Genomic DNA, 23,444 nt, shown 5'->3' with positions numbered 1-23,444 from the left:
TGATTTAGTGCAAACCTAAGCTTGACTTATTAAATGTCTCCCTCTTATTCTATGTCATCACTCCATGTGATGTCGTTGTCCTGCTCAATCTGCACCGTCTCAGGAAAGAGATCTCTGCTAAAGTTTTTTATCCCCCATTAAGGAGAGCATGAAGCTGCTGCATCTCGTCAAAGAGTCTAGTTAAGTCCTCAGACGTCTGACTCGCCTGTAAAAGCCTCAGCGTCCTCGCCCTGCCGCCTAATGGCCCAGAAGGAAAATGAGTGGATGAAATGATGAGAGTGAGAGAAACAAATGGCAGTGGGCTTGACCACTGTCCTCCCCCCTTTGTCTTGATTGCATCACTGCGAAAATCTGGCAGCCCGTGCCACGCCCCAGGCAGGATCTGATTGATTGAGCCGGAGCAATCGATCAAGGCCACTTTGTCACTACAGTCGCTGAAGAATTTGGCTGGGCGGGATGTTTCTGCAGCAGCATCATCAGGGCTCCTGCACTGAAAGTCTCTTTTGATTTAGAACAGAGGCCGCTACTTGTTCCTGCAGGTAATTGGATTAAAAGCCAGAGAAAAGATATAAGCAGGAGAGGAGGAGCACGACCAATAGAAATAATGACAGAGGCAGGCTCAATTTTTTTTATTTTGATGGAGCAGCGTTTTGATGATTTAGTCAGTCTTTTTTACTTTTTCTCTCCTTCTATAGGAGGAGGAGGACGAAGAAGAAAAGCGAAGAAAGCAAGAAAGACGGATTGAACGGATCGAGCCAGTAGGGAGGGCCGATTCCTCATTGGATCATTCATCTGTGTCAAGCCTAGAGTGAGTGGTCACCAACACCCCCATATCCACATATATACTACTATACAGTGTATTTTAGAGTTAGAATGAACTATACGCTTTCTTATGGCCATGTACATAACACAAATATCTATCTATTTTGTAAAGCAGTGATATAAGAAATCTCAAAATCTTTTCAGATAGCAAACAAGTATTATTTGCAGTTTTATTTTAATAACCTTTAAATTTATTACAGTGATACATCAGAGGTTAATATTAACTGGAGCACTGTCACTTAACACAGACACATATGACAGAGACACAAATTTCAAATGAAGACCACACCTTCCTCCATCATCATCATCATCATCATCATCATCATCATCATCATCATCATCATCATCATCAATTGCTACATGTGTTCATTGGTCTTCATTCACCACCACCCCCCAACACAAATTAACATTCTCCTCCTCCCACTGCCATCCTCACACGTTTTTCAATTAATCTGTTCTCTTTTAGCACTCTAGTCTGATTTTAATCACTTAATTGGAGTCTCCATTTAGGTCTCTAATTGACCCTGAGGTCCACCAGCCTGACTTTGTAATGGATGAGTTTGTAACAACACAACGCAACGTCCGCCAACAAGTCCACCAACCCCCCCCCAACCCATATACTGTAGATCCTATCTATGTTTTGTCGTGTTCCACTATGTCATGTTTTGCTTCCTGCTTTTATATATTTTCTTGAAATTTCCATTATTTATTATTCATGCATGTCTCCCCCTTGCCTTCTCTTCTCCCTGTCCTCATGTCTTCATTCATCATCAAACTGCAGAAGCATGCTCAAGCCGGTCGAAGTGTCCAACGAAGGAGGGCCCCTAGGAATCCACGTAGTGCCTTTCAGTTCACAGGATGTCAGGTAAAATAAAATAAAATAAAATGCAGAGTCGGTACATCTTGGAGAGGAATAACTTGTAATTTGTCCACCATTGTGTTTGCTGCTTCCTTTTCTTTGATGCTTTCTCTTACTTTTTTCTCATAATTTCACTGATTTCACCTATTCACATCCTTTTTTTACATAGTGTATCTTTTTATTATTTTGAGCACACATTTGAAAGTTTTTTTTTTTTTTTTTTTTTTTTAATTGCGTAGCTTTTCCAAATCAAAGTTGCCTTTGGTTAACTTTAACTTAAATCCTCCAATGCATGAGTATCATCTCTCCTTTTGCCTTTTTTTTTTTTAAGGATGAGTGGTGTTGATGACAGGGAAAAAATATGAGAAATAGTTTATAGTTACTCCAGAAAAAAAAAAATAAAGGACAGTGGAAGTGGTCAAATGTAATCAGACTAAAAGCTTGTATAGAACTCAGATCCCTGTCGCACGACACTGGCACACCACCAAGGTGAATGTGACTACTCAGCGCTGGGAGAGGGAGGCAGGGGAATGAGGTGAAAAGACGGAGTGAGAAGATGAAATGGGATGACACTTGAGGGAGAGAGGACGACTATTATTGAAGACTGCTGCGTGTCATTTCTATCGGACACTAATCCCATTGCTGTTTATAAGCAAGTGTCAGGAAACTATATTTAGCTTTGCCCTCATATAACGACCACCCTTGGTTGGCTAATAAAAAAAAAAAAAAAAAAAAAAGATTTGTGATACACCACACTGAGCAATATCTCTCAGATGAAGTTCGAATCCAACATTAGACATGCTTTTAGCCTTAATCTTCCCTGCATTTCTACCAGATCAATGTTCATCTTGTGAGGTACAGCAGTGATGCAGTATGGCCAGTAAATTTTCTTCTCTATCAGCTAAGATCGGCACTAATAGCTATCAGAGGCTTCAATTAGCTTCAAACATGATGAGACTTAGCGTCTGGCCGGTGGGCTGATGCTAATGGCCCAGCCTGGCTTTTTCCTGTGTGCAGCGAGTGAGGACAGGAGGCATTAGGCTCAGCAGGCTGTCATTACTGTCTAGACCAGGCCACAGGGGTCAGACAGCCGGCAAAAGCAGACAGTAGACGAGAAGCTGCAGGCAGTCCAGTGTCGACGGCCGGTTTTCTACTGCTTCACTGTACTGACATCAGGTTAGATCCGAGCGGCGGGGGGTGGGGGGCAGGAGTTGCACAGCTGCAGGAGAGAGACAAGGATTCAGTGGAGAGTGTCTCTCTCTGGGTCCACACACTCACACACACACACACACACACACACGCACACACACATTTGAGTTTGTCTGTTCCCACACCGTCTTTATTCCTCTTACACACAGTGAGTGGCTGATCTACCTTAAATGCGGTGTAAACAAAGTATACCATACATATGCACGCACACACACACACACACACACACACACACACACACACACACACACTTGTAGATGCATTCCTTCCATAATGAACTTCTTCTTCCATGACCACTTTTCGATTGTAAACAAACCGTGGACATAATTGCCGTGCAGAAATGAGTCCTGATTGGATTATTATTTGATTAAACGCAGTAGTTTGAGAGCAGGTGGCCTCGCTGAAATCATTTCCCATCGCCGTGGCTCAGCCACAAGATGGAGCAGAGCCACGCTGATTATGTCCTACAAAAAGCGGGACCTAACAAGCCTCGTGTTTTCCTCCAGTATAACGGGGACCTTTAGCTGTAAACTCCTCCAGCTCATGTTTGGGGACATGAATTCTCTCACTTAGACCTGATGAGGAAACATTTTAAGTTTTGCATCTGCTCTCCCTTTTTTTTTTCCAAGGAGTTGATATATACTGTATCTGAAAAACTCTCAGTCAGAAAAGGAGGAGCTGATAGGGTATCAGTGCATTACAGCCATCACAATAATTATATTTTACTAAATCATCATCTTTGTCAAATCTCTAAAAGATACCACATTATCCCCAATCCTCCTTGTTGCAGGCTTGAATACTGAACAGGGATCAACCACAATATCTACTGTTTCCTGTCTGCTACAAGATCAGGAGTCATCGGAGTGCGTCCACGCTGTAATCTCCGTGCTTAACACTTTGTTATTAATCTGCCAACACTTATGGAGATAGAGCACAATCATGTCCACTTCCACACCGCCTGCAATTACTCTGTGTTTTACATGCTTAAGCTGACCTGGCATCATCGGCTGAGACACGAAGAAAGAGGCGAGGACCTTTTGTAATCATTAATTTCAACTTAATGCCGAACCATTTAGCCCCATTGAAGAGCTTAGTTGAGTTTTGCAGCGTGTGCGTGGATGTCCACATTATGCAGCCAATTAGAGCAATTTCCTGTTTCGTTGAAATGCTAAAGAGGTCTTTAGATCTGTCCTTGATGTCTCCGGTGAACAGTCTTCACAATTGCTGTTTATATACACACATGCAAAGCCGTGGAAAAATACCCGAAAGAGATGAAACGCACACAATTCACGTTGTGAACGATAAGCTGTTGATTTCTACACGGTTGACTTCATTGTTAATCTTTTGTTTGACTTTCGATTAGTTTAGTGTGTCGTGTGCTTCATTTTAATTTCGACAAAACTTTTTGTCAGCTTATGCAAGGACACCAGACATTTTTGCACTCCGTCAGCCTACCTGCTACCTCAGGCATCCGGCGCCATAGAGAACGATGGAGTTTGTAGTTCTGCTGTGTGAGCGCATCATCAGATCTCTTTGCATGCGAATATCCTCAGGGCCCAACTAAAGCCCCTAAGGAGCTCACTGATGTATTTATTTAGAGGAGGGAGAGAGGGGTGGTGGGTTGGGAGAGGGGGGTTGTTTGAAGGTAAGGTTGCCTTTTTTTTTTTTTTTTTTGAGGAGTGCTGAGATGGCACTGCTGCGAAACTGCTCGGGTATTTATTACAGTACTGCCGACTCTCATCTTAAGCTCCATTGAAGGCAGCTGTATTGTTTCCTCTGAAGCCATGCGATGATCGCTTGGATGGATTTTTGCAAAAAAAACCAAAAAAAAACCCTGCCCTGTCATTCTCTCAAAGCTGCCCACAGAAAGGCAGACAGAGTTTTGGACAGGGGCTTAAAATCTCATCAGCGAGGATGCTCTTCTCTAGCGTGCAGAAAAAAAAAAAGAAAAAAAAAAGTGCAGGTCCAAGCTTTACGTTTGGAAAGTTAACTTTAATCTTTATCAAGTTTGGATGCTACGGATTCTGTTTCTGGTTAACTACATTCTTTTGATGACGATGATGATAACTTCATATCACTTCATTTCCTTTTTCAATCCTTCTTTTCCACACTTCTGTGCCTTATCATTACCACGCTGGATGCAAGGGGACAACCCCTGCTCCATGTTGCCCGCCGGTCATCACTTTGATATGTGCCTGTATAAAATTGCAACAGTACGCATATGAATTGTATTTGATCTGTGAGCTGCTGTGCCATCATTTCCAGGACTCAGGGTTTGCTTGTGAAGCGTCTGGAACACGGAGGCAAAGCGGAACAGGAGCATCTCTTCAAGGAGAACGACTGCATCGTCAAAATTAATCTAGAAGACATTCGCCACCTCCGTTTTGAACAGTAAGCTCCAAAGTCATCCTTCTATTCCTGGGTATAAATGAAATGTCTTTTTCCACACATGAAGTGTGCACTTTCAGTAACTTTTCAAGACATTTCTATATCCCCCTTTTTTTTGTCAGGTGCACCGGGCTAATTTTAATGTCCTTCCAGTGCTTAGCCAGGACACATCCTGTGTTATCTTGATGCATGATGCTCTCAGTGCTACGGGTCGTAGCGAGAGCACGGCTGCAGACATTTAGTGCGGCGACATTAAATTCTGTTTCTGTTAAGAAGTGGAGTCTAAATTTCAGGTTGACATGACACCTACGCACCTGCACAATAAAGCAGAAATATAACTGTCTTTGTTGGCCCCCCTGTAATAAGTCTCAGTAACCCGCAGTCTTTCACCAAAGCCTCACCCTCCGATCAAATCCGTCGACTTTCTAGCCTCCATTCATTTCTATCGATTCATGGCTCTTCTTTAATTTGTAAAGTGGAATGAAGATATCAGCTAAGGGCTTTTACACTGTTTACCCTAAATCTACCCTTCTATCTCACTCATTTTATGAATGTGCAAACTCTTGCACATACTTGACCACGTAAAGTATTATCTACACTTGTGGGGGTTGTTCTGCCTCTCCTCCATACTAAATTCTAAAGCTCCTTATATTTATACTCAGTATACTGTATTTTAAGCAAGACACTCCTTAACCTTTACAAATATTATATTACCACACTATGTCAACACAGTAATCTAACTGCAGATAATGCAACGAAGGCTTCAGAATTATTCTTTGAAAGGTTTCTTGTTTTTGAGAAAAAATAAAGCTTTTGTAATTAGTAAGCATTCCAGTTTATTTCAAGTCTTTTCTAGTGTGAAAGAGTCTCACGAGCCAAATCCGCCAAACAATGGTGTTGTGTTCTGTTGTGTACTTGCCTTCCTTCTCTTTGCTGGATACACACTCAACACCAGCATCCCAATGTATTTATTGTTTGTGACTCTGCATGAAAATTAGGGGAAGGAGCTAAGCTTTTGTCCCATGTCACCCCACCACCACCACCACCCCTCGCAACCCCGCTACCACCCCTTGATTGTGCACCACACAGAGCAACAATTTAAAGTGATAGTCTAATCGCCTTGGATTGTTTTGCATGGGTAAATATTTTGAGGCATTTAATCTAACTGAATGTAATGATGCATTGATGGGCTGATTTATTATTCAATCATGCCTACGTGGAAGCTGATTACTGAAGTGATGGCCCCGTATATGTGCACACACTTGCTCTCTCAGTCATCGCCCCTCAGTGTGCACACGTGAGTGATTTTTTTGTAAATTACCATAAGAAGAAGGATGGGAGGGATGAAATCTTGCAGAAGTGTTTTGGTGCAGGGTGCACACCTCCCTCTGTGACCAACCTCAAATTAATCACCGTCTACAAACCAGTAGTTGTCAAATGGGTGGAATCGGCATGGCATTACCAGCATGGTAATAAAGGTCTGGGAGCAGGAGGTGAGATTGTAGGGGTCCAGACATCCACTCTGCCTCTAGTCCCACATGCTGCAGAGCTGCTCTCTCCCGGGCAGTCTATCTATATGCTAAGTGTCACCACTAAATCCAGACAGAACGATTTTGCGTTTGGAAATGATGTTGAGCTCTTCTGTGGCTTATTTGGTCCCAAACCTTGCATGAGTTTTTTGTGTGTGAGATTTTTTTTTTTTTTGATATTGTGTATAAGAATTGAAGTGTGTATCAGCTTACTGTGGGCTGTGTTGTCTGAAACAACTTCCTCGATTCACGATGCATCGTCAGCCCTCTGATTGTTGAGGCAGCTCTTGTCCACTCACACAGACATACTGTGGTCTAGAGATAGTCCCATAAAATGTGTTTTACTGAAATAATATAGGAAACACAATATTTGATGCCCAATCATTGTTTCATCATGCTTATCTCGCTCCTGGTGCCTGACGCCACGATGCTAGTAATTATAGATAATGTAATTTTTCTCCTCTGTTGCATTAGTGAATAGCTCTGTGATTGGCCACAGATTGATCAACTTCCTATCATCGCTCAGCACACAGTACAATAAAGCCTTCCTTATCCTTCTACATCTTTCATGCTGTGATATTCCATTATTGTATGTGTATCTTTTATCATGTTTTGGACCTCACTCATTTTCCATCTGTCTGACCCCTCTCCCCGTATCACCTCCAGAGCCCAGGACATTTTCAGGCAGGCGATGCGATGCTCAGACATCCTCTTCCACGTGATCCCTGCAGCCATGAAGAGGAGGTACGAGCTGCTGTCTGCTCAAAGCGAGCTCAGTCCGTCCCAGCCCAACAGAGTTCGCTTCAGCCAAGACTCTCTGCAATCAGGGGACAGATTGAGTCTCGTGGGAGGACCGACATCCAGATCCAGACCACAACCAGGCCTCAACCACATGTATGTTCCATGTTTACTACCCTGTACAGCTAACATGTTGCTGTTAAAGGGATGTTAAGACAGGCTGCCTAGAATAAAGTAAGTGGGAAACACATATTGTGAAATAAAACTTTCCTTTCAGTCCAGTCAGTATGACTAAGGTTCATGTTGGTGCACATTATATTTATTGTACATAATATATTCACTTTGAAAGTGTAAAAGCTGCACAATAAAAAGAGAGAGAGACATTTAATAATTTCTACCTGTAATCTAAAAGTCTGCATCACTTATCATCTTGTTAAAAGCCCATTTTTTCTGTCCATCGTTTCTATTAATATCTGTAATGCCTTTGGCATCGCTCCAGAACATAAAACACGTGGGTGTTTATCATATGGTTTCATGCCTACAGATTTATGGTATTAATTTCAATTATATAAATTCATAAATCCTTTATCCATTGTCTGTAGTACATTTAGTCAATGTTCCCACCTTCATAGAGACACACATTATCATTACGGTGTGTCTTACCTAACTTTACAGCAGTGTGACAAGTGATGGATGTGTAAGTAAATATATACCTAATGCAAATTACGATTTGCTATTTCATTCAAAGAATAGAGGAAGAAAAGAGATTGCACTGAGGAGAGAGAAAAGGAACAGAAAAATCCTATCTGTAGACTACAATATTGGAAGTTTCAAGTAATGACCTTGATCCCAAAAACTACTTGTTAAAATATAGGATAAGAGCATTTTCATCAACGAATCAATGCATGGAGTTGGCATGTTCAGGCCAACATGTCATTCCCTGCCACTAATATTTCTAAATAGTTATCAAACCTAACAAAGATAGTTAAATGCCTGAGCAACATGTTAGAAATGCAGAAGTCATTAAACTTTTTAATATATTTTTAATATATTTAATGCCATTCTCTGCAGCTACCAGGGCTCCCTGTCAGGAAGTACCCCGGAGCCAAATCGACGGTACGCCACATTACCCCACTCCTTGGTTACCAGGACCTCTTCGGCCCCCTCCCCCTCGTTGCAGCGCAGGATAAGCACAAGCCAATCCATCAGCACCTACCAAAAGAACAAAGGACGCAGATTCAACATCCAGTTGAAAAAAGGTAAGAAAGAACTGGCAAATGCTTTTTTAGTGATGGTGCAAAGAGGTTTTCTTGACCTTAAAATTCCTTCTTCCCATCTACATTTTAGAGAGCAGAGATTAGAAGAGATGGGCAAACAGGAGGAAGGTTCAGTTAAGTGTGAGAACAAAAACGAATTATTGCATTGATGCACTTAAGGGTCATTTACATCCATTGACGAATTTCTTCCCCTGAGACAGAAAAAAATATCATCTAACCTCATCTTATTTACAAGCAGAAATAGATGTATCCGTTTGAATCAGTATGTCTACCATTACCCACATCCTTGTGTCTTAACGTTGATAAAGTTACATCCACTAGTGGGCAATGAAGTTGCAAAAATTTTTTATAATACAGTACTAGCAACTAAGAACCTAGCAATTACAAGAAGAAGTCGAATCAACAATTTAGCCTGTGGTGGATTGTTGAGACACTGAGACTTGAACATCCAAGAGATATTTTCAATATTTCACTTACGATCTTTATGTCTTCATATTGACGACTGTACCTTTGAATATATCTGACGGTATTGCTATTTTTTGTTTGTCTTGTGAAAAAATGTACAAATTGTACAAAATCAACAGAGCACTTAAAAAAGGCTCCTTCTGTCTCAGTTTGTATACATAAGGTCAACCATAAATGGGTCATAACAGTCCTTGAGCCCAGGACATACTGCTGTTCGTTTCAAATGTTGTTTTTCCCAGAATCAAAGATCTTTTATTATCTTTATTTTTTTATTAATCTCTTCAGTGGGGATATTCTTTTTTAAATCTAGTTTTACCAAAACAGACACATACACACACATATTGGGCCTGTAGACATCAAGTATGGAACGAGAGATGGTGAAGTGATGGACAGCTACATGGTCGACCACCCCCCTCCTCCCCCGTTTCCCAATCCATGTCCCCGTGGACTGAGCTACCGCTGCCCCATCGCAAGTCAGTTGGTGACATTCATTAATGAGTTCATCCTTCAAAAGAGAACAGGTGCAGGTACATCAATCTGTCTCTCTACCCCTAGTACCCCCTTCATCTCCATGTTCCCCTCTGTCACCTCTCCTTACTCCAAATTAGGAAACAGGGAACAAAGGGCTGGTCCATCATCTGTTTGCATTTATTTTATACTCAGCATACAATAGGTTAAGAGGGATTCTTCAGAACCATTCAAGACGTAGCTAAATGTCTCTGCTTGTCTTTAGGCTTTGCTTTACCGCACAAGCCAAAAGCAGATACATATCTACTGCTTTTGAAACATCACTACATCAACATGGTCATCTGACAGGCTTGTCTTTCATCCTGCAGCAACTGCACATCTTAACCAACTATTCTGATGTGTTCACTGCCAGACTCCATATCTTTTTCATAACCTCACTACCTTGATATGTAATGGCCACCATTTGGTTGGGAAATGAACCAGGACTGCAGTTATGTACTTAACGCCTACTCTTTTCTCCCTTTTTTTCTTTTGGAGGGAGCAGATGTTTTGTTAAAAACTGGCATTGAGGCCATATCAGCAAGCTTCTGAGAATAGTACAGCAACTGAGGGCAGCAGCGCAAGCTAAATGTAAGTCACTCAGGGGAAACGCAGTCATAAAGTGCTCTAATGTGGCTGGCAAAGGTCTGGCCACCTGAGTTTCTGAGTTCTAACACAGTCTAAAGCTGCAGCGCAAGCAAGCTATGTTTTGTTGTTTGTAAAGTCATGAAGATGTTTTTTTGTCCTCAAAAGCCTCCCATTTTAGTCAGACCCAGCTGGGGAGATGTTACGTCTTCACCAAGAACATGGAGTGATGGGGATACAGCCATTTACGTTGTGATTCAACGCTTGTAACTCTCAAAGCTGTTAAGTTCACAAGTGACAAAATTAGTTTCTCAGTTTATTAGTCATGATTTCAATGGAGCTTATCAGATACTTGCTTGTAAACTTCAAGATGTTTGCAAACTTTTAATGGAGACAAATTATCCAAATGTTGTTGAGCTGGAAATTGAGCATCGAAGTCCAACGGAGTCAAGGAAAGTGTTCCTCTGAAATCCATTTTCTCCGTTCCAGTTGATATCATCAGATTTTATCACGACTAATGCACTTTTAGAAAGGCTTCAGTAGTTCTGGTGGTGACTCGATGCAATTGCTATGATATGTTCTAAGGGGCTCTAAGTCGCAGGAGCAGATTTTGCATGGCAAATTAACAAGAGTGCCGTAATCAAATACTGAAGACGAAAAGGATATGGGCATGCCATTAAGTCATTTTGATGTGCCTTAGCCTCTCTTCTTGTTTGCTGTTTTAATTGGATTATTGGATCCAGGATCCCAACTAATCCAGAAAGGGATACAATTACTTTTATCCTAGTCTTCTGTTACCTAAAATAAAGATGTCAGTTGTTAATTACTGCAGGCCTGTTAGAGCTGCATTCTCCTAATTGCCTGTTTGGAGATCATTAAATGACGGGATCTTACCGTTGGCCCGGAGTTTGATCGTGCTCATTAGGTAGTGTGTGGGCCAAATGAGAGTGACTGGCATGGTGGGTGTGGAAACTGGTGCAAGGGATGTACATTAAATCAGAGGTTTTAGAATAAATACTGACAAATTTGATATTTTGGTGAGAAATCAAATCTCTGTTTCATTTGGAGTTAAGCAACTATACTGAGAAGAGAGCTGGAAGTTATGGCAGAAATGTGACCTTGTATTAAAAGTTGGAATTCACAAAGGCAAACTCTGCAGATTCAACATCCAACTCAAACGACAGCAGCTATTTCCGTCTGCTTAGTTCTTATGCTGCATGGATGGGGGAGATCATAGCACATCATTATTCTGAACAGCTCAACTTTTTGACTTTATAAGAAACCTCCTCATCACCTTTTCTGCAAGTTTGTTTGTGTGCAGAAGCTATGGAAAAGTTCCGATCAGCGCTTCTCCCTCTTTGTGTTTCTTGTTCATCAACACCATCACTGTCAATGAGATGACAGACAGTTCGACACACTGCTAGAGAGACATACTGGGTAAAAGTAGGTCATGATGAACCATCAGAGGTGCTGGCAGCTCTGTGAAATGAGCAGCTACTTTGACTTGAATACTAATCACTGTTGTTACCATTAGAAAAGCCTCTGAAACCACGTAACACAATTTTCCGTCCTGACTGCTTGAAGCACCACTGGCTCGGTTATACAAGACAGTACCTGTCTCCTGAACAACATTCTTAATAACTCATCTAATAGTATTATGTGGCAATCTTATTTTTAAATATTCTGTCAAGGAATAACCTAACAAAATAATTTATTTGATTTACCTTCTTTTCCAAGATGACATTTGAAAGCATTTCTTGTTTTTATTTGACAAATTCAGGTTTGGTAAGTGGAAAAGGTCAGGCCTGAGATCCTGTTATTTATCCGTTATTGTATTTGCCTATTTCCTCCTCACTAGTAATTCATACTCACTCAAACCTTAAAGGTCAACCTTAAAACTGAAGCAAATGGCTTTGTGCAACTGATATCTTTTTTCATCTTTCAGTTTCAGCTGTTGGATTTAGCCTAACTGCTCAATGCCAAAATGCACCAGTAAAGAAACATTTTTTTTTACTAGCACATTGTGATCGCTTCATTTCAGTGCCATCTTGGATGTATCTATATATAGGACAAGGCTGACCTGGACCTGATATGTACTTTCTGCACCAAAAAGTCTGAAGGTTTTTTGGTTAAAACATCTGGCACTTGGTGCACGGATCATGTAGACAACAGCATTTTTACAATTTAAGAGTCCATTGAATGCATTTTGACGCGTTCTGAAATCCATAATCATTCACTTTTCTCTGTTTATTCTGGTCCAAAGCTGGTCTTTAATCCAACCAGAACTCGCAAGAGTGAATTTACAGTCCACATGCACATATCATAAACACTCAATTTTGGTTCATAGGATTGAGCCCTAAATTTAAAATGAAGAACACATTTTCATTTTTACCTCATCAAAAAACTGAGGGAGACACACCCTGATGGTAAACCAATGAAAAATGTCAGGATGGAAGTGAGTGTGTTTGTCGTAACTATAGGAGGCTTAGGACATGGTGGAAAACCATAATTTGATCCCTGCATAATGGTGACTCATGTTACAGCGACGTTTAATGAAAAGGATCTTTAAGAAATGGTTTCAACAGTCTGGCCTGTTTCTAAGAGTCACAATACAAACACTTCATAGTTTGGATCACGAGTTTAGGTTTCCTTCTGCCTTTCTGCCACTGCATGCCTTTAATTTAAAATGTGAGCGACAGGAATAGAAATATTTTCACTAAAATGCATATTTATGTGGAAACTATTCTAAAATACTCAAACTAATAAAGCCAAAGTGCCTGTAACCGCTTCAACTTTTTAACTTTTTTGAAACGAAAGCCAAAGAGATTGATGTCATTATGTTTACCCGAATAAACAAATCTTTCGTTATTGACATTTATGAATTCATATTGAAGAGCTGGAACACTTTACCAAACATAAAGACATGCACATTATTTACTTCTGGCTGCTCAGAGCAATAAATCTCCCACAGAGTTATAAATCAGTAATAATACTGTTGTATTCCTACAGCAGCTCAGCTAGAGAGCACGTATGATGACAGTCTTTCAGTTTTACTGCCCAGGTTCATGCACCCTTTCTGGCAAAACTCACTGAATAAAGCGTCCTTGAGCAAAACACTGAAACGCCAAGGATTGATATTGCGACCCGTGAATGATGAGTAGGCAGGAGAATAACATCCGTATAGAATCTCACTCCATACATTCCTTTTCTTTCTTTTTTTTTTCATAGGTCCAGAGGGTCTTGGGTTCAGCATCACATCCAGAGACGTCCCAGTTGGTGGCAGCGCTCCCATTTATGTCAAAAACATCCTTCCTCGAGGGGCGGCCATCCATGATGGCCGATTGAAAGCTGGAGACAGGCTGCTGGAGGTGGGGCGACTATGAAACAACAAATTGTTCAGCCAGTGACATCTCAGAGTTAATTTAGAGACTAATTACTCTTTCTCTTCTGCTTTTGTTCCAAAATCCAATCTTACTGTGATTTCATTGAAGGTAGATGCAGCATCTTCCCAGCCGCTATAACAGTTTGGCTCCAGCTTTGAATTGCTGAGTAAAAGTGATTAGATGGAACAATATTTTGATTATAGTTCAATCAGGCTGACACAAAAATCAGCTAGTGTTCATTTTGTGTGTGTGTGTGTGTGTGTGTGTGTGTGGGGGGGGGGGGGTAACCCATGTTAAAATCCAGTTCCAGCTGGCTCAGAGGTTCAGATGATTAAAGGTTATTTGAAGGCCGGAGTTTGTCCTTGATAAAGAGTGCTCTGAATTTTATTCTTTTAGAGTACATTTATTTCCACAAGAATTCATATGATTTTATGTGTGTGTATATGTGTGTGTGTGTGTGTGTGTGTTTGTGTGTGTGTGTGTGTCTCTTTGTGAAGGTTAATGGAGTAGACTTGAATGGTGAGAGCCAGGAGGAGGTGGTGGCCCTGCTCCGGACCACGCCCATGGGTGGGCCGGTCAATCTGGTGGTTGTTCGCCAAGAGGACTCCCTTCTGCCCAGAGAGGTGGTCAGTACCCACTCAGCTCCTCACCCTCACCATTAAGAGTTAGACTGAAATAGTTACCATGATTACCAACTGTAATGATGAAGTGAATTACAATTAGAGTTACTGTTTTATTTTTTTTCTCCTGGTTTCTCCTCAGAAATAAGAATATCACTTAAAAAAATAGCAGCATCTTGGAATAACTTTGCTTTGTTTAATTAAAATGATGAGCTAAATAATTGGATGGAATCAAAACTGTGGGAATTCTCTTCAAAATCTGAACAGACTTTGCTTGCTCCTGCTTGATGTGTAGATTTAATAGAACTTAATAGACTCCATCCTGACAACATGGATGATCGGGGTTAGAATCTCTCTCTATGACTTCAATAGTCTCACTTTGGATTCACTGGTGGATGTGGAAAAGGTCACTAAATGTATGAAACATGTGGATTTGTTCTGGTGACTGCACTAATGGGCCTTGAACCGGTCATTCATCCCATCAACTTCACTCCGTCATGCTGTTGCTGCTCTGTCACATTTTATGCTCCTGTTTATGGTCTAATTTCTTTTTTCAGTGTTACATCCGTTAATTGTCTTTTATAAGGATTTACGGTGCTGTAAATTTTCCTAACCACTCATAAGAATATGAAACATGAAGTCATTTGAATTTTAAGGGGATTTTAAATTCCAGACCTAATTGTAAGCTGCAGGACCCGCAGGAACGCGTACATGCATGGTTCCCCAGGTGTTTGAGGAGGCTAAGGCACACAGCCAAACCTACATACACACACATACTCACACAAACACACACACTGGCTGGTAGAGGCATCCTCAGACAAATGATATGTGTGAGCAGACACAAATGTGGTACAACTTTGGACTCACACACAAACAGGCTCTCACACTCAGACACAGTCTACATGCAGGGTGACTTTGCCTGTCGTGCAACAGATGGCGAGGCTGCTGCCCTCCTCCAGTCTGCTCTCCGTTTCTCTGACAGCAGGCTGGGATGTCACAGCACCTCGGCTATCCAGGATCTGCTGATGGCAGAACTGAACTCCTACCTGTAATACTCTGCCTGGCAGACGGGCTGTTAACCCCGCCATAGGATCTATATGTCCCTGTCAACGTTTTACTCTGCTAACGTGCTTTTTCTGTGCACCTTGCAAGTAGCTCTACATTCATTGGTCCACAGCTTTAATGTAATTTTCACATTCATGAAGTGATAATGGGATTAGGTTTGTCCCTTTTCTTCAGGGGATGGAGAGGTGACGGTGATATCGCTCCCCAATAGAAGTGTGTTAAAATGCAGACTCAAAACAGAGAAATAGAAGAACAACCTCAGAATGTTTTGCAAAAAGAGGCACCATAAAGCAGAGATGGCGACCGTTACAGTAAAAGAAGTGCATAAATATAATAAATCATCACAAGCAACCATTCTAATATACACTGTAGAAAAATCACTATTTGTCGTTGTTTTTACGTACGACAATAAACAGTGAGTGAACTTACTGTTTGATTAGTTCGTAAATGGCCAAAATAATCTTGAACATTACCTAATTAATCTACTGATTCCCAGATTAAAAAAAAAAAAATCTTACTACCGTTCCTCAGACCTCTGTTTTGAGGGGAAAAGTTTCATTGGACTGGAAAGCAAGGGCTTAGATTTTAAAGGTGGAATAGGGCTGGGCCTTCGACTGGAACTGGAGGGATGCATCAAACTGGTGTCAGCACTAGTGACAGTGGCTGAATGATGCTGTGAGGAGCGGTAAAAAAAAATGCACAACTGCCCCTGGCCTGTCACTCACAGGAGTGATGTTATGTGTAAGTCGGATGGCTGGGGTTTGTTATGGCTTCAGGCATCCGCCAATTAGAGATCGCTCAACGTAGACGCTGTCCAGTAATCTATCTTTCTTTGCTCTGCTTCTTTTCTCATTGTCCACGTGCTGCAAGAAGCTGATACTTAATATTTCATTGCTTTCTGCTCACGATGAACATTTTACTGATTCCTCCCTCACTGCTTCTTATTCTCTTACTCTCTTACACACTATCAGTCCCCATCAATGCTTTCACAAACATCAATAATGCTTATGAGTATGTTCATAAAAAATGAGACAAGGAGGCCGAAGCTTTGGCGAGGACAGTTATTACAAACAAAGTATGGAGGAAAAAAAACGTATGGAAGGTAAACACCTCCTCTGTCACAAACTTTGGTTGGTTGAGCGATTGTGTAAGAGCATGCATATAATACCCTCCACAAATAAACACACACACACACACACATACACACACATGAACGGGGATTTATGTGTCGTCATTCATGCAATTCCTTCAATGACAATGTGATGTTTTAAATCGTTGTTTGACTGACGTGCCTGAAACCCATCTGTCAAAGAAGTAAAGCCTGCTACACACGCACGCACACCTACACACACACACACACACACACACACACACACACACACACACACACACACGGATGAATATAGAAAATATATTTTTTGTGTAGCTGACATTTGCGAGCTGATGTTTAATGTCAGTCCTGAAAATCCTTCCATGTTTCCTTTTGTGTGGATGTTTCATTGTATGCCAGTCTGCTCCGCGCTCACCCCCAGAGGAATTAATTTACCCTCCCGGCGTGTTTGTATTGCATCTTTAATTACCACGGTTGGGGTGTATTTTGACATGCTTTCAGAAGCAGGAGCAGCAACGCTCGATAGCTTTCAATAAATATGTACTTGATGGGTGAAGAAAAGGTTAAATAGCAGCAGAGAGGACTAGGGTGTTGTCTCTGTGATTACCCCCGTCTTTGTCTGTCTGCCTACTTCTTTCTATCAAAAGTTTATTTCAGACGGATATATTATGTTATTTTAGATGAGAAGACCAACTTTAACCTTTACCAAAAGCTGAACTTGTCTCTAACAAGCCTGCCCTTTCCTACATTTTTCCCCTTCTTAAAATTCCCACAATCTATAATAATTAATTTTTCCACAAAAGCGCTTGTAGAGATACTTCCTTCTCTCTGGTCCTCTATTGCATTGCTGTTGAACACTCTTCAAGAAGGACAGACGAGTAGAGACACGTAGCGAGGTCTCTGTGAAAGCTCAACTTGGGCTATGCAGGGCCGATCAATGGCTCCATGAACAAAGTCACTTTATGCTGCTCTGTTCCTTCACTTGACAGCTCTGGGAGTTGGAATCAGTGGTTTGAGAAGACAAAAGGGAGAAAGTGAGAGTTTCTGCCCCCTATGGATTTGGAGGTTAATTCATGACTTGTATTATCAGTAGGAGCCGTTATGAGTAGACGGAAAGGCTAATGTGAGGCATACAAGTCCCAGAATATATGTATGAATATAAGAAGTGACTCAGTAAGGGGAACTTATGCACACCCTTAAATAACGCCCACTCATATCCAGTTGATGTTATTTTGACATTTACTCCCAGCATGCAGCACAGCTTGTGCTTACTGCTCCAAGCTATGCTGTGCCTTCTACCTGCATATTCCACTATTAAATAAAGTAGTGAAAAGTTTTTCCCTGTATTCACCTCATAATCTTCCATTTTTCACTTTCCACCAAGCAGTGACAGCAGTTCTTCCTCTTCTTACCCACGTCGATCCATATCCTGCTGCCTATGACAGGGATCTGTATTAATTCACCTGTTTTTTAGTGCCAATAACTTTACAACAGACACAACAAGACGTAGCCAGAGAAATACAATCTCTGACAAGTCGTCTATTACATTAAGAATGACTTATAGGACGTAAAGTGCAGGCCTGCTAATGATAGATCATTTTGATTCATTCGTAACACTACAGTGTAAGTGAATCAAGCTGCTGGTAGCGCCGCATCGGCATAACTGTTGTATCGACTCTCACACAAACACACTTGTGTCTGCGCAGTAGATCTGAACATTTTTTTAACAAATTTTAAAAAAAAGAAGACTTTTTATTAGTAACATATGCCATGATAACATCACCCAATCTCACCCTTACATTATTTCATGACCCGGGATGAGCAGCATGTTTTACTTCTATAGACTGTGCAGAACAAATGGGCTTGTGAAGCCTCTATTACAACACTGTGGCCCACATAAGAGCAATTAAACAGTACATTAAAATCCCCTCTTTACGATCATATCACACTTGTCACTGATCCATTAGTAGCTATATCTGCCAAGCGACGAGGATATTAATTACACAATTAATTACAGCATCTGATTGATGTAACCGAAGAATTTATGGTGCATTCAAATGCAGGGGACACAGCAGACAAATGTATGACAGCCCCGGTGTCAGTTATGCCAGACTAATGACCTGTTTCACGAGGGCCAATCCTAGAGGACTGACTTAAAATGATCCCTGCCATGTTTTAACCGGTGGGCTGTAACTGGAGTATTCAGAACCACTCCTTTTCAATATTGTTTTAGCTGAAATAATCCTATTTATTTAGGTCTCTGAAATCATTATATACAGACAAATAAAAGCGCTGCTTTTCTGAGCTGTATCAGGTATCTCTCCAAGCTCGCTCTGGTTTTTTTTTTTTTTTTTTTGCTTTCTTTGCTCTCCTCCAAATCAAATTATCAACATTCATCCACAATTATCCACAGCAGATTCTATCGCTGTTCGTTTTCCAGTGCTGCACAGCTGGTTTTTGTTGGTTTGCAGCACATTAAGGTTAAAGTTGGAAGACAGGAACAGACTTATGAAGCTGTATTGATTTCCCTACTGCCGAGATTCATTTACCGAATCGGTAGAGGGAGAAATGAATTGATACGGGGCAAAACAGAATGCCATCCCCTGTCTTAGGAGGCAACTAAATGATGAACAGATTTGTTGAGTTGGAGCCAAGCTCAGTCTTCCTGATCCCGTCATTCACCACACAACACTGGATTTTACTTTGTTGCTCTTCACATTCTTGGACATTTAGGATAAATAAATAAGTAAAAATAAATGGAACCACAACGTCTGCATATCTGTCACGGTTTACATTTTTGGGGCGAAATCATTTTTTTTTTTTTTCTGTGTTTAAACATTCTAAAATTTGTGCGGCCTACCATTATGATACTTGCTTTGATTTTCTTTTCATTATAAATATTTTTTCAAATAGAAAATCAAAAAATCAAAACCTGAATGTCTTTAAAGCATTCAGGTTCTCTGTATTTTTACCGTACATTCACTATTACTTTGTCGACTTGCAGACAAGAAGCAGCACCACTGACGACTTTTCCACAGTCAGTATTTAGGAGATGATAAACCTTTCGTGTTAAATTACTGAAGTGGTGATAAACACTGCTATGAGCTATGCAGTAATACAAGTCTTGCTAAAAGGGGGACAACATTAATATTATTAATATAATTAGATGTCTGTCGCGGTAAAGCTTCTTTTTTTACCTCAATGATGCCGTGATTTGTGCAACTTATGCCAATGGAGTACTAAAAATGATTTTTTTTTTTTTTCTGGTTTGTCTTTTAGGACATTTATTCATGTAACAGTAGGTTACTGAGACAGATACTTTATCTTTGTGAAATTTGGCAAACAACTCAAAGAGGTGAGTCATTTCTTCCAGACAGAGAAGATAATTTAAAGTTCTCTGTCCTCTTTGCCGGAATTCACACGTCTATGATAATGGATTCCCCTTCATACTCAATGATATAACTTAAAAACAGACCAGCTGCTGGAATGTAATTGGATGTAATCAGCAAATTGGCTCTGCTATTGCAAAACGTCTAGAAATGGCCGACCCTTAGTCTGTAAATTTGCTCTGAAAATATAGTTGGAACACAGGTAAAGTCAAATTACAGGAAAAGCTTTTTTGGGAGTAAGAAATTGGAGCTGCAGATCTGGCAACCAGAAATCACAGACAGCACCTCTGACTGAACTGAGCCGTACGGAAGCATTTTAGAGGTCACTTTTTTTTTTTTGCACTCGATGCCTAAAAATGTCTGAAACATTACAAAGGCTGTCGATGAAATGTATTCACCCTCCAGAAATTTTAACAACACTCCTTTTGGACTTCTTCTTTCATCCTCTTCCTTTCCCTGTCTCCCTTTTTCTTTTGTTTTGCATTCACCCGTCCTGCTTCAACAATGCGCACAAGTTGTTCCTATTTCATTAATTTAGCTCCTATAAAGTGCAGAGTTCAGAAACATAATTAAACCTAATGCTGCCAATCACGATGGAAGACAATGCCAGCCTAGTTAACGATTTTCCGCGCGTGTATCATCGATGCCACCTGTTTTCGTTTACCACTTTTCAGCAGCTGTTCGCATAATTACGCTCGCTGTCAGTGCGGCGAACAGGCAGGTGCGCTGCAGTATTGTACAATGCCGATAAACAAGGTATTTAAAGGCCACTTATGGCGACACAGTCACTCTCCCAAAGGGGATTCAGCATCTGTTTCCAGAACGCATAAAGGGTTTAAGTGTGTCTCTGCAGTTGGACACAGCAGAGATTGAGTGTCGTCTCTTTCAAGATGTGAGGCTGTTCTTTGGTCCTGAAAAGGTTTTTGCAAACGTTGCTGGCTGCCAAGTACACTTAGACAGTCACCTTATGTTTTATTTGTGATTTGATTAGAGTTAATCACTTCCTAAATCAGCCAAGGAAACATCTAGTGTCAGGTCAGCCGGTCTGTTTGTGGTAGCGTATTGATAGCCAGTAGCTAATGGATTTGCAGTGATGTAGATTGATCTGGCCTCAGATGCTTCTGCAGAAACAGACCGTGTTCTGCTAAAGAGGTAAATGAGGTTTCTCATTTGGAAAAAAAAACAACCCTAAAGCGCTGCAGCCTGACAAACATATAATATACCTCACTAAGACATTGCACTTCATGCCCTCTTTTACTTTGTAACACCTCTCAACCCCTCATTGTACTCCAAAAAGCCTGGATCTGATTACAAGCTTAAGCTATTTAATATTTCCACCCTTTTTGTCGGAAAATGTCGGGAGGAGGAACATCGCCGAAAGAAATTTTTGTGTTACGATACTTATCACGTGTGCACCATTTTGGCAATTACACCCATGGCTGATTTCTTTTAGCCCTTTTAAATTCATTTCCAATGACCTTTATGTTGCCAGATTGAGCCAAGTATGGAAAAGAAGTTTCCTGCAGTGTTAATTGTTTTAGGCAGTGATGTGCAGAGAACTCAGAATTATGTGCAAATAGAAGTAATTGTTATTCATTTGCACTCTCTAATTCTCTCTGTCTCTCTCTCTTTCCTCTTTACTGTTATGTCTTCTGTTTTAATATTTCCCCCCAAAACACATTTTACACACATCCCACACACCTTTCTTATTAGCATGTGATGAGTTAAGCGAGGTAGAAATGAAACCAAAAGGCATGTAGAAGGCGCTCCTCCGTTGCCTGACTGATGAGCAACACTTCCTGTCTCTGCCCTCGTCTGTTCACCTGCCTGTGTCTCTGCTGAATTGCTGCCTCTATGGCTGCCCGCTGCTAAGACAATAGACCATAATGAATGGGCACAACCCTGTCACAGGGTTAATTCATAGAGGCCTTCATCACATAATGGGCTCCGACTACACTGCTGTATCTGGAAGAAAAAAAGAAAACAACATCGTTTTTTCGTGATGACCTGAATGAGGTGCTCCTTTCTTGATAATAATATTACAACCGCTGCATGTAACATCTGTACGGATTGCACTACAGCTATGTATTTGCTGTGACTCCCAACATGCACTGCAACATTCAACTACACACTGCCAAGACTGGTTTTTAATCAAAACATACATTATCATGCAAATCTTTACAATGACCACAATTCCAAATCTGCACTTGTTTGAGAACAACTGTTGAAAACCTGTTGGTGTGTAACAGCTGATCTCCACAAGTGTTTGGTGAGAGAGGTGTTATGAATGCTAATAACTGCCCACATATGTGAGCAAGAACACTCAAGGCCAACAATTACGGGAATGAGCTTTCACACAGTGAGTATGTTTTGAAAATGGTTGTCATATGAAGACATCACTTCATAGAAATGTTCTAAAAATGGAGGTACTGTAATTTCTAACTTTAAGACATCATGGGTCGTCACCGTGAACATACAAACCAGACATCGGTGCAGCAGAAGGTTTCTTTTTTGGGTTTCTGCCGATAACCAGACATCCTGTTTTTCGCTTTTCCGTGGACGGTTTAAACATGGTGCTTTTTCACTTCCTCTACAGGAGTTCATTTGTTGTCAGTACATTTGCGCCGTCTGTCCCAAGTGCATTCACAGGGGGCTGAGCTTGAAACAATGTGCTGACTTTCCCTCTTCTCTTTGTTCGGATGCAGTTAATTCGCCTCCGTCTGAGCTGATCGGGGCAACGAGTTCTGTCGAGCAGCTTCACAAACTCATTCTTGGCTCACGGCGCTTGTTCCTGTCTGATGAAAATGTTACACTGCTCTCTCATTCTCTTCCTCAGACCGCTATTCCAGGAACATAGCTCTGAGTGGGTGGTTATTCTGTCATCATTTTGGAACACACGCACACGCGATAACACACACACACACACACACACACACACACACACACACACACACACACACACACACCCACACACACAGAGCGAGGGTCAATCCAACATACATTTTTTCAATCAACCTATTATGATTTCCAACTGCTGCTCTTGAAGCCTTGTCCATGGGAAAAAAACCCCCCAAAAAAACTCACTGCCACTTTTACTTTATTGTACTTTTTAATATCATTTAAATTGAAGACAAAGAATAACCCTGCTGATGACACTCAAGGCTTGTCATCGACTAAGGTTCAGGGTCTTTCTGCAGTGCTGTGGTGGGTGTGCTTTCAAAACCAACTAATCACAAGGCACTACTGGAATAAAGCGTCCGGATATCAGCTGTCAGAACTTATACAAATCCAGAGCGTATGTCTTTTGAAGCCCTGGTGTGAGACATCAATCGCTGTTGATGGATTATATCTACCCCTGTTTTGGGAAACGTTTGGTTTTTAATATTTTTCTGTCCCCTATCAGTATAATTCAGCTGTCAAAAGGGGAAGTAATGGCTCAGTTCCTGACAAGTGATAGTGATATCTATAATAGAACCGGAGGTGCTGAAATGCTGCCC

At 41.0% G+C, this 23,444-nt stretch overlaps 1 protein-coding gene across 1 annotated transcript in view; it reads left to right on the top strand.

Annotated features, from left to right (window-relative positions):
* Nucleotides 1–23,444, top strand: part of LOC137587503 (partitioning defective 3 homolog) — a 295,372-nt gene that overhangs the window by 135,132 nt on the left and 136,796 nt on the right. The window contains exons 6-12 of the mRNA XM_068303945.1: nucleotides 696–808; nucleotides 1,604–1,687; nucleotides 5,156–5,281; nucleotides 7,474–7,701; nucleotides 8,617–8,804; nucleotides 13,608–13,747; nucleotides 14,260–14,388. Coding sequence (XP_068160046.1) covers nucleotides 696–808; nucleotides 1,604–1,687; nucleotides 5,156–5,281; nucleotides 7,474–7,701; nucleotides 8,617–8,804; nucleotides 13,608–13,747; nucleotides 14,260–14,388 — 1,008 coding nt within the window. The remainder of the gene's footprint in view (nucleotides 1–695; nucleotides 809–1,603; nucleotides 1,688–5,155; nucleotides 5,282–7,473; nucleotides 7,702–8,616; nucleotides 8,805–13,607; nucleotides 13,748–14,259; nucleotides 14,389–23,444) is intronic.

Source organism: Antennarius striatus, chromosome 20 (genome assembly GCF_040054535.1).
Source record: "Antennarius striatus isolate MH-2024 chromosome 20, ASM4005453v1, whole genome shotgun sequence".
Lineage (NCBI taxonomy): Eukaryota > Metazoa > Chordata > Actinopteri > Lophiiformes > Antennariidae > Antennarius > Antennarius striatus.
Note: the sequence above shows the minus strand (reverse complement) of the source record. Positions and strands in the feature narration are given on the sequence as shown.